Consider the following 12,267-nt stretch of genomic DNA (forward strand, 5'->3'; position numbering starts at 1 on the left):
TAACACAGACAAAAGGGATTCAGTATCCTTTCAAAGATTCTATACTGTCAAAGATTCTGTCCTGTCACAGACAGGGTTTATGCATTTTACTGGTTGGAAGGCATAGTTTATCTTCTTTCCTTGCTGGAGGAGGTATAGAAAATAGGGTCAGACATATTATGATACCACCAGCACAAGTGAAATCAAAGTCCTTGGATACTTTTTTGGTTTAGGGATTTACGGGATACTGAAGAGGCAAATACGTATTTTAAGCACTGCAGGTGCCTTCCACCCCTTAACCTCCCTCCAACAGCAAAAACCAGGAAATTTTTAAGGTGATCTATGGCGGCTGATTTCCCCCCCACCCCCAAGGTTACTTCTTGATGCAGGTTTTCTACTTGGAGGTCCTTCAGGAGTCACAGCTCCTACCAGATAAATGGATGAAAGTTGTGGCCAAGGGGGCCTATGCCCAACTTTGGCTGGTGCCTTACCTAGGACAAGAAGATTTGCCTATAGTTAACTAATGCCCTCATCACTACTTGATTAGACTACAATAACATGCTGTACTTGGGGATGCCTTTAAAGAGTATTTAGACACTACAGTTCATCCATAATGCACGTATTTTGTGGCTCCCTGTGGAGGGTGTATAACAATGGTTTTAGGGATCCTGCATTAGTAATCAGTTTATGAGTCCAGTTGGATCTGTTTTGGTTGGCCCAGATCAATCAGGTCTGTTAGGAAGAAGCTGCTAAAATTCCATACCTCAGGGACTGAAGTGAGAACCTGCTGTTTTTTGTAGTAGCACTGACACTGACTTTCTAGTTGAGCTCAGATTAATCCCTCTCCATAAGTTTTTTTCCCTTTTTTGAAAACTAATGAAGATCAGTGTTTTCAAAGAGCCGTCTCCTTATTTGATGATGCCAGCTTTATTTTTTTTTTCATTTTACTATTCTATTGTGTTTTTATTTTTGTAAGTGATACTTTAAACTACTTTTTTTCTATGTAAGCCACCAACGTTTTAGAACTGTCAGATAAGTAAATAAATATTCAAGTTTTCTAGGCTCCAAATGGGATATTGGGTTATGACACCTGAAGAAGTACAGACTGTTCATCCCTGCTATAGTGGATGAGTTGGGGTGTGGACCTCTATATAGCTGTTGTTTTTGCATGTGGCATAAGTTGGTTGAATCTTGTTGTGAGCCAGTTGGTGAACAAATATGGAGAAGTGTTAGTGTGATTAGCAAGAGAACATTTTTTTAAAAAAAACCCTACTGATTCTGAATGTCAACTTGTTCAGTCTATGAATACAGTATCTACAAAGGCTAGACAGTATTTTTCTGAGAAAGAGCGTTCATGGATGTTTAGTAAACCACACCTCATGAGTTTAAACTGAACATCATGGATTAGAGTTTGGTACAGTGTGTGGTTTTGAGGCAAAGACTGACATATTATCTGATGATTTGATGGATTGCACTGTTCTGTTTTCTGTATCCTAGACACTGTCTCATGAGCCAAAAGTGCTGCAAGAAGGGTTGCTTCAACTGGATTCCATCCTCTCTTCCTTGGAGCCTTTGCACCGCCCCATCGAGGAACCTGGTGGTTCGGTCCTGCTGCGGGAATTGGCATGTGCTGGCAATGTAGCTGATGCTACTCTCTCTGCCCAGGCCACACCCTTACTTCATGCCCTGACAGCAGCCCATGCCTACATCATGATGTTTGTGCATACTTGCCGCGTAGGACAAGTAAGAATGGCTTTTTTGCCTTGCTCATTTCTTTTTTGGCCTTAATGCTCCTTGATGTTACCCATGTCTAATTCAGTTGTTCAGCAACATACTTTCTCTCCCATTTACAGAGTGAAATTAGAGCCATCTCAGTAAACCAGTGGGGTTCGCAGTTGGGTCTGAGTGTGTTGAGCAAGCTGAGCCAGCTGTACTGTTCACTGGTATGGGAAAGTACTGTGCTGCTGTCGTTATGCACACCAAACAGGTATGGGCACATGATAGATATGCTGGTGGTATAAATTTGCTGGTCTGGAGATGGATAGAGAAACTGTGTTTATTTATAAGTAGGCATTTGGGTCACAAGACCATTAGAGCAAAGGCCATAAGTTTAGGGAACCAATTCAAGTGTGTCAACGGTTCTCTTGGCCAAAAGTGTCAGGAGTTGGGGTAGCATGCACACAAGAGTGTGTTGCAGAATGTGGCAAAATGGAAGCCCTTTGTTCATCTTCCCTAAATGAGGAAAGGCAGCACAAACTTTCTCTCCCATATCCATCGCACCTTCTAGGAACCAGCTGATTGAGAAAGAATTCACCCATAGCTAAATTGAACTGCAGCCATTTCATAGTTCCTTTTAGCACCTCTAAGAACACTTAACAGTTCTGTTTCTGCTTCTTTAGTTAGGCTTTTAGTATTTAATCCAAAGTTATTTGAGACTTAATTATTCATTGTGTGGAAGGGAATGACAAGAGGCCAAATAGAAACAGAAATGGCCTAAGTAGCCTTTGAGCCCTCAGTGGTTCAGTACTAACTGGGATATTGCCTAGGATCCTTGGTCCCTATGGCACTGTTGTATTTCATTCCATTGCTCCAAGTTGCTTGCTGTATATTTTTTTCCTGTTGTGGAAGAAACAAGGCCATGTGCTCGATGCATGGTATTTGTAGCAGTATCTGACCTTTCTATGCTTGCAGTTTACCTTCAGGTTGTGAATTTGGCCAGGCTGACATGCAGAAATTGGTGCCAAAGGAAGAGAAAAGTGTACCAAGTGCTACCCAGGGAGCCAAAAAAGCAGGTATGGTTGGGAGGTAGATGTTCTAACCTGTTTGAGATCTATTGAATTGAGATCTGATACAAAATTCATATTTTCTATGCCCTAAAGACTGTATTGGGGAGGAGCTGTTTGGCAGAAGAAGCATTTTGCACTGCATACCTTGATGGCAAAGTATAGTAGTCAGCTTTGTTACCAATCTTTTTAGTCTCTTCCTGTACAGCAGTGAAGTTATTGTTATATTTTATGCTTCATTGAAGCAACTTCAACACTAATAAATCAATTCCTTATCAGACAAGAAGTATTGACTTAACAAAAGAGGCCACATTTGCACATAACGATTTTTTTTCAACGGGAAGCTATCTGTTCATGGGAAGCTCATCTAATAAAGTGTTCTGGGGGGAGTTTGACAGTTCATTTGGAATTAATGTTCCTGCTTTGCTCTTATTGGTCTCCTGTATAGTTTTGCTTTTCTGCTCTCTTAAACAGCACACTTAGCCTACCTTCTTTGTATGGGGTTACCGTTTTCCAGCTTCTAAAGATTTTCTATGCTTGTAGTGGTGATTCCTTTAGGTTCTATTGATATCTGAATTAATCAACAGTTTAGGTTCTCCTAAGTGAAATTGTGGGAAATGAGCTCGCAGAAGGAACTTTGAATGGATAATTTATCAGCATTGCTTTTTGCAGATGGTGAACCAGAAGCAGTGGGAGCTGGAACCATGGAGGCTTCTGCCCAAGGCCTGCTAGAAGGAATTGGCCTAGATAGTGACACCCTGGCACCAATGGAAACTGATGAGCCTAGTTCTTCTGATCCGAAGGGGAAGTCAAAAATAACCCCAGCTATGGCAGCTCGAATCAAGCAGATCAAGCCCCTTCTATCAGGTGACGGGGGAAAAAAACTCTGTTGGAACTGATGCAGCAAAAAGAGGAGTGCTTTTGAAAGGAATGGATTAGAGAACAGTTCTGTTTTGTGACTTGCCTTCCTTTTCCAGATTTGTAGAGGAAAAGGCTTAGAATGTGATCCTTCACTAGTATAGCTATATCAAAATGCTGGAATAATTTTTATGACAGAAGTAGACAACTTTTCTGGAGCAATGAGCACATTTTGAATATTGGGAGCCTATTGTGGGTTCTTTTACTGGTTGCCCTGACTAGAAGACTTCCGTATTAACAACATAACTGTTACGATAATTCTAGCCAATCACAGCACAATTTACGAGAAAATAAAATAGTGAGTTGCTACTTACTGTGCTCTCTAGTTTTCTAGAACGTGCCTTTGCTGTTTTCTTCCAAGCAGGTCAGTGTACAGTATTTCCAAAAGTTGAACTATAGCCATGCACCGTTTTTATTTTCTAAGAACAACACCTGAGGCTTTTGTGAAGCCAAATTCGTAATCTTAAAATAAAGAGACTTGAGATTGAGACTCTGCTTTGCAGCGTATCACTTTTCCTCTCATTTTTAATAACATAAAATTGAATTTATTCTCTCTCTCTCAGCATCTTCTAGGTTAGGACGTGCTTTGGCAGAATTATTTGGGTTGCTGGTCAAACTGTGTGTTGGTTCCCCGGTAAGACAACGTAGGAGCCATCATGCTGCTAGCACCACTGCCGCTCCCACTCCTGCTGCTCGCTCAACAGCTTCAGCACTCACCAAACTACTCACCAAGGGGCTTTCCTGGCAACCCCCACCATATACACCTACGCCTCGCTTCCGGTAAGTCATGCCGACCACTAATTCAGGTTCATCCCAAATGTTTTTCGGAAGGGGAAAGCTTATCCTAGAACTTCATAGACAATAATATTTTGCTACATTTTGCAGCATATTTGAGAAATCAGCAGCATTGTTTTGAGTTTGCTTGGTTAACAGAATTGTTTTTGCTTTTAGTTTGACTTTTTTCATCTGTTCTGTCGGTTTCACCTCACCAATGCTGTTTGATGAGAGGAAATATCCCTACCACCTGATGCTGCAAAAATTCTTGTGCTCTGGAGGCCATAATGCTCTTTTTGAGTAAGTTGCATGCTGGTTTATTTGGACTCTGAAATATTTCTTTAGCTACTCATGATCTTTGAAATTCAAGCATGGGTGATTAGTTATTGCATCTGGAATGAAACAGGCAATAAAGAGAATGCAGAGCACAGTTGTTGCATCTCTTCTAGAATGAGTCCAGTACATTTTTGTTTAATCAGTTTAAAAGGTAGCAATCCATTGCAGCCTGGCAGATTTTAGATAAGAATATGCCCCTTAGAAAAGCTGCTGAAAGTTCCACTGTCCTTGTAAGAGTTTCTCAAACTGAAACAAGTACGCTTTACGAGCCAATTGATAACAATTGGATACAAACACCTGTTTTGAAAAGCATTGAGTTGACCTATGAAAGGATTATGGTAGTGGATGTAGTTTTTCTGGGCTAAAAAATACTATCCAGATAAAATAAAACAGCTGTCAGATATCAAATGAATGCAATATTTATGCCAATCAGGATCCAGGTTTGGAAAGAATATTGGCAAAAGCATCTCTTGGTTAAGGGAAAGAATTTAGAGAGGAAAGAAAGATCTTTGTGCAGAATGATTTTGTATAAAAGATCAGATAAAACTCATCACAGTGTAGTCATCAGAGTTCTCTGGAACAATCTAACATAGACCATGGCAACCACTGCAGAAGGCTTCATTATTGCAAGCGATGCATTGCCATCAGCTTGAATTGTTTGGAAGCTAATTACACACAGAGTTTAAATCCATGAAAGGATGGTATGAGATTGGGCAATTAAATATTGAAAAATAATTAAAATGTTTAACCACTGGGTGAAGAAACACAAAATTTCATCAAACTATAAAAGGCTGAAGTTAATCTTTTAAATGAATTTTAACAGACAACCAAAAAAACACCAATAAGGAGAGCAGAAACTCTAGAACCTGTATTAAACTTAGATATTTTTGCCTATTGGCTTGAGAATGGAAGACTTTCAAGACACAGCTAAAATCCCAATTGTTTCTTCTGAGAATCCGCTATCCAGTTGATCTTCCATACGATTAGCTTGAAGCTTTGGATATTTGAGTTGATTTTTGACTTTTTTATCATCAGTGAGATCTATAGTAGAATAATTGTAAAATGAGGAAATCGATGAAAATAGCAGGAATATATACTGTTCTAGCTGAAATGGAAGAACGGTATCAATAATGTCTACTTCCACAGAAATATAGTTTAATATAACAGCGTGACCAGACCACAAGTACTAAAACAAGCCTGAAGAGCATTAACATTGAGATGGAGAACTCAAAACGAGATCTATCCTAAATGCTCTGATCCAAGTGTTTTGTCATAAATTTCTTGACTTTGAAATGGTTCCCAAACATGTACTAGCACAGTCAGAACAGGTATTGGAGAGCTTAGCATAGTCAGGTCTGATTGTCACAAGTTGGGTATACAATCTCAGAAGAAGAAAGAATGGGTGGGGTGAGTAAACAGTTGGCATTGTGTGGATTGTCCTTTTCTTTTAATCAGGCTGAGCTGATTCTTAGCTTTAGAAAGGCATCCCATGGTCCAACTCTCACCATCCGGTGGTCTGCTGGGCATCAAAGAAACTAATGGATTTGATTGGCATTGGACTAAGAGGTGCATGGTGGAATATGGAAATAATTGAGAATAGTGGACCCTTCAGCTCTAGAGCAGCCACATTCTCATGTCTTTGTGGAATAATAGTGAACAGGAATTGGCCATCTATTAATGGAAACTTATTGCAACAATTCTGGTCCTAGATAAGATCCACATAGTTATTGTACATGAACTAGAAAAGGGAAATCTCTTGCAAGAGGTAGAATACCTTACAAAAATGTATGATGTTACCATTGTGATGGGTTGGAATAAAATTTTATCTTTAAAAGCACTTTGTATAGTTACTGCCTTGGCCCAAATGCTAATATTTCAATCACCCAGCATTATAGAGAATTAAAGCCAACTCCATTCTTGGCTCCTGAATGTGGCAACGAGAGAGATTTATCAGGAATGATTTATGATTATCAGTAATGATTATAATCTAGAAAAGATTCCCTCAAGTCAGATATAACCTTAGTAGGATTGTGTAGGAAAAAAAAATAAGAACGTGAATGCTTAACAGGTATAATCACTTCACGTCTCACCCTACCCAGGACTTTCAACTGGGCCCTTTCTATGGGAGGCAAAGTTCCAGTTGCTGAGGGATTGGAACACCCAGATTTGCCTGATGGCACAGGCGAGTTTCTGGATGCCTGGCTCATGCTGGTGGAAAAAATGGTGAATCCTACCACAGTGCTGGAATCTCCCCATTCCTTGCCTGTGAAGCTACCAGGTGGGCAGAACTACCTGCAATTCAGTGCTTTGCGTTTCCTTGTGGTAACACAGAAGGTGAGTAGTTGCAGTTTCTTTCTTCTTTTTTTTTCTTTTTCAGATAAAGCAAAGGTTGTATGGAAATGAAATATATAGAACTATATATGCTGTTATGCCAGCTGTTGCTGTAATGTGATATTATTATAGGAAAAACTCTTTGTGATCAGTATAAATAAGAATCTATTATCTTGTGGTATAAGATAGATGATCTATCTTGTTGTTCGAAATGTTATTGAAATCCTAACTTATTAGCATTTAATGTTTGTTTATACATACCCCTTGTATAATCGTATCTTATTTTCATATATGTGTAGAATGCACTGTGTGATGCATTCTCTCCTTCTTTATAAGTGATTTTTGTATGTAGAAACTGCAAAATTCAATCATTTCTGATTTTCCAAGGAGGAGACCCCATGTAGAGCTGTCTTTGCTAGCTTGTCTCCTCTATTGTGCAGGCAGCCTTCACTTGCATCAAAAACTTATGGAACCGCAAGCCACTGAAGGTATATGGAGGACGCATGGCAGAGTCCATGTTGGCTATCCTGTGTCACATCCTGCGTGGAGAACCAGTTATCCGCGAGCGTCTTGGCAAGGAGAAAGAGGGAGCACGCAGTGAGGAAGAGGCAGGACAAGAAGAGGGGGGTGTTCGAAGGGAGCCACAAGTGAACCAGCAGCAGCTTCAGCAGGTAGAAATAATTCCATTATTTTAGTGCTTTACAAAAGTTGCATTCTTGGTTTAAGCCCTTCTCTTTGGGGGATGTAGTTGGCTTTTAAATGGAGTCTTCTGGTTGTCTTCTGCTTGCATATCCAATCCCTTTATGAAGTTTTCTGCCTCTGCCTATTTTCAGCTGATGGACATGGGCTTTACACGAGAGCATGCTATGGAAGCTCTGTTGAACACCAGTACCATGGAACAAGCCACAGAGTATCTTCTGACACATCCTCCACCCCTTATGGGTGGGGTTGTAAGGGTGAGGCAATCTAGCAGATTATTTGATTTATAGAAATTTCTTGGCTTCCTTTATTCTAGATTGTTCATTCCCAATCTTTGTTCTTTTGAAAACTGCATTGCTTTGGAATTGGGGGGTCCACGTGTTAGTGATGAATGGGCCTTAAGCCAGCTGCAAGCAGAGCCAAAAAAGGGTGGGACAGATCATATTTTCTCCTTTTGATGTATCTTGTTTTGCTTTGTATCTTTTTCATTTTTATCACAACAGTTCATCCAGATTGCTCTTCCCAGAGTCTGAATTGATTGTGTAGAAATCAGAGTAGTGGCATGAGTAGCTCTATACCATTCTAGATACTGATGAAATATTGGACACTTTCACTCCCCAATCCTAAAAGATGAAATATGCAATCATCAGTTAATTAATTACCATGATGCTGATGCTCTTAGCTTAGAAAATCTTTTTGGATGAATGTATACAAAAGAGAGCTCTACTCCCACCTTAATGTTACAATTCTAGATTCAGATAATACAACTGCCTAGTTTCCTTTAGGTTGCAGATTAAGTTGGATTCCAGTAGCCAATCACTAATATTCCAGATCTGTTTGTGGGTTGTCTGGCAGGATCTCAGCATGTCTGAAGAAGATCAGATGATGAGGGCCATTGCAATGTCCCTGGGACAAGACATCCCCATGGATCAAAGGGCTGAATCCCCAGAGGTAAAAAATAAATACACTTCATATTGTGGTTCAGAGTGCTGGATTGAAAAAAAAATTGTTTAGAAGAAAAATCTTTAGTACTCCATTCTTATATTTAAATATTTCAGAATTGTGAAAAAAATGCAATTATAATTAGCAAGCATAAAGCCCAACTTTTATTGACAACGAGATAGCGGAAGACAAAATATGTATACATGTATATGTATTTGGTGGGAGATAAGCAGTTTAGTTCTAGTATTTCAAAAGCCATTTGTCTGGCTTTATAAATTTTATAAAACTTTCAGTAGCACTGAAGTACCTATCAGACTGTGTCTGCATAGAGGTGGCCTGCCCAACCTGACTTTTGCAAACATCACACACCCCAACTCAAAATTTTTGGATTAAAAAAGGTACAGTTAAAAAGATTTGAAGGTGGGGGGAGAAAAGTGTGGAAAAGGAATAGGACAAGTTATTATTTAATGCTTGGTTTCTTTGCCTTTAAGAACAAACATAAACAACAAAGGGGACAGAGAGCAACCTTGTTTTGTTCCCTTTTGAATATCACATGATTTATTCAAATTCAATTAAAAAAACATTTAAGCTTTTCAAAATGTACCATATATATCAACTTCATTCTATGAAGAAAACTCTAACCAAACTCCATATCTTCTAGAAACCTGAACAAGGAGTCAAATAAATATCAGGGGGAAATCCCAATGTTTCATTTTAAATATAGCTCTAGAAATAAACTCTCCAAAAAGAAATAGTTATCTGTTCCAAATAATGTCATTCTTTAGCTTCAAAGAAGAATAAATCCAGAAAATGATTTAGAAATGAGGAAAATTGTTTCTAGCATCCGTGAACTCAATGAGAAGCCTTGCCCCCCCATTGCTTAATTGACAAGCCAATTGAGAATGTCCATTTCTGTAATTTACTCACATGGAACAAGAGTTCTAGAGTCAAATAGTTTCCATTTTCAGTCCAGAGGGAGGAAGAAACCCCCATCCCCTTTGCAGGGAGCAAAACAAGCTGTGACTAGCTTTCTAAGAGTGTTGGAAGCATCTGCACTGCCATTTTCCCTACCAAAGAGCTTTCCAACAACAACTTTTAATGATCTGCCATATAGGGAAGATAAAGGAGGCAAGGCAGTTTTATGCTGTTAAATGCCAAAACCCAAGTTTTTAAAAACAAGTGGTATATAAGTACATAAAGTAAGTATAAAATAGCTCTCCTCTCCTCTCCTCTCCTCTCCTCTCCTCTCTGTTCTTTTCTTTTCTTTCTAGGAAGCTGCTTGTCGGAAAGAAGAAGAAGAACGGAAGGCTCGAGAGAAACAGGAGGAAGAGGAAGCCAAGTGTCTGGAGAAGTTCCAGGATGCAGAACCTCTTGAGCAAGAAGAGTTGCACAACTTCACTGACACTATGCTACCTGGCTGCTTTCACCTGCTGGATGAGCTCCCAGATACAGTGTACCGTGTCTGTGACCTCATTATGACTGCCATCAAACGTAATGGAGCTGATTATAGAGATATGATCCTCAAACAAGTTGTGAATCAGGTAGATTAAATTTTTATGCTAAGAAAGCATTGCCTCCGTGTTTTCTTAAGGTACTTTAGGAGGAAAAAAAAATAACTTTCCAGGCGCTTTTGATTCTAGTTGGTTACATCTTTAGCCAAAACCATACCTCCTTGGGCCTAATGAGGATTGTATCCCATAATGTCTTGAGTATTTGGGTCAGACTGTTTTAATTTCTCTGCATATTAGATCAAAGAAATACAATAAGCTATAAACATTGAATTGAGTTGGAGTTTATATTTGAGAACTTACACGGCAAGTGATCCCGGTGCATTCTTTATTTGCAGTTTTATTGCCCGTATTTTCACATGTCTGTGCTTGTGGAAGATTTGGTGTTGTCTGTGTATGTTTATATATTTACTTATTTATTGGTAAAATATTTTTTTCAAGGCCTCACAATTCATAGTTGTGAAGCTAAACAAACATCCACCATCTTTATATGATTTTTGGAGCAATATGGGTGTAAAAATTTATATTCAGGAAAAGTTAATTCAATGATAAGTAGCACAAATGTTTCACATGTATGTAATTGATAACAAACCAAGTGCATGTTTATTAAATGCAATAGTCATAAACATGATGTTTATCTTTCACAAATAGCAAAAAAAAAGCTACTTCTATTTTGGGAAACATATTTAAAATAATGCTCAGACTGAAATAAAAACCCTAGAAGATCCAAGATTAAATTTCTAGTAAGCATGGCATTCAATTCTGGCTACTGTGTAAATTGAAAAGTAATTTCATTAATAAAACAGGAACATAACTTATAAAGGACCCAAGTATGATCCTGCTGATTGGCTTCTTAATGCCACTGATAACATACTTTTCCTTTGCAGGTGTGGGAAGCTGCAGATGTTCTTATCAAGGCAGCTTTGCCCCTCACTACAAGTGATACAAAGACTGTCTCTGAATGGATTAGTCAGATGGCTACCCTACCTCAGGCCTCCAATCTGGCCACGCGTATCCTGCTATTAACTTTACTATTTGAGGTGAGACTGTTATTTATGATTTGAGCTCAGGAAAGGAGCTTTAAGGAGGTACCAGCATTAAAGCAAGTGCATGTACAGGAGAGCCAAAAAAGTTTTCTACTTTGGATCCAGGAGCTGTCATTCACTCCTGTCTTGTAAAAAGTTTGAGTGGGAAGCGGTAGGATGAGCAAAATACAACATTTAACAGTTTACATGTTCCATAGATTGAGATATGTGTATGCATATCTGTGTGCACATGGGTAATTGTCTTTTTGCTGTTTCATTTGTCTACATTTCATTCCAAAATTAAAAGTATAGATGGGATTAGAGCTACCATTTAATTAGTATATTTTTATTTGTTAGCTGCTTTATTCACCCATAGCCATCCTTTTCCAATACTGAATGTCACGGTGAAAAATCATGCAATACCAGCTCTTCAGCTTCTTGTGGATAGAATCTGGAGTTTACTCTAAACTTTTGCAATAACTATTAAGTTAATTCCTCTGCAAAGAAAGAGTCAATTTTGGAGCCAGGATGTCTTTATTTAAGATTATATCTAGAATTCTGTTTATTACTACAGAGATAGATAGCTTATGCCCTCCGGTATTTTGGCCTGCAGCTATCATTGGCCCTTCATTAGCCATGGTGACATGGATGGATGGTAGTTGAATTCCAAAGGACCTGATGACATCACTTGCCATTTAAAGCATATGCAATCAATTCCTTTTGAATTTAGGTAGATGGCAGCATTCTCTATAGAAGAGTAATTTCTGGGCCGTATGAAAGTTCTAAAGAATGTTGTCCACTTCTTATTTAAATGTTCAGGTTCCTTCCTATATTTAGTATGTTGATGAGCATTTTCAGATAAATAGTATAAAATAAATTAACAAACCCAAAGGGAGAGAAAAAAAAGCTCTAGACTCCATTCCACGTTAACCTAATTCGATGAGTTTATCTTTTCTTCTCCCTCTCGCCTAT

At 38.8% G+C, this 12,267-nt stretch overlaps 1 protein-coding gene across 10 annotated transcripts in view; it reads left to right on the forward strand.

Annotated features, from left to right (window-relative positions):
- The window catches only part of HUWE1 (HECT, UBA and WWE domain containing E3 ubiquitin protein ligase 1), a 102,681-nt gene that overhangs the window by 53,375 nt on the left and 37,039 nt on the right, over window positions 1-12,267 (forward strand). For all 10 annotated transcript variants that reach the window (XM_087925711.1, XM_087925709.1, XM_087925714.1 and 7 more), the window contains 12 exons: window positions 1,477-1,722; window positions 1,833-1,966; window positions 2,671-2,771; window positions 3,435-3,629; window positions 4,244-4,460; window positions 4,632-4,754; window positions 6,890-7,124; window positions 7,562-7,792; window positions 7,955-8,077; window positions 8,676-8,771; window positions 10,034-10,303; window positions 11,158-11,310. In XM_087925711.1, the coding sequence (XP_087781837.1) occupies window positions 1,477-1,722; window positions 1,833-1,966; window positions 2,671-2,771; window positions 3,435-3,629; window positions 4,244-4,460; window positions 4,632-4,754; window positions 6,890-7,124; window positions 7,562-7,792; window positions 7,955-8,077; window positions 8,676-8,771; window positions 10,034-10,303; window positions 11,158-11,310 (2,124 nt within the window). The remainder of the gene's footprint in view (window positions 1-1,476; window positions 1,723-1,832; window positions 1,967-2,670; window positions 2,772-3,434; window positions 3,630-4,243; window positions 4,461-4,631; window positions 4,755-6,889; window positions 7,125-7,561; window positions 7,793-7,954; window positions 8,078-8,675; window positions 8,772-10,033; window positions 10,304-11,157; window positions 11,311-12,267) is intronic.

The sequence above is a fragment of the Pseudonaja textilis genome, chromosome 2 (genome assembly GCF_049901715.1).
Source record: "Pseudonaja textilis isolate UNSWEBS1 chromosome 2, rPseTex1.2, whole genome shotgun sequence".
Lineage (NCBI taxonomy): Eukaryota > Metazoa > Chordata > Lepidosauria > Squamata > Elapidae > Pseudonaja > Pseudonaja textilis.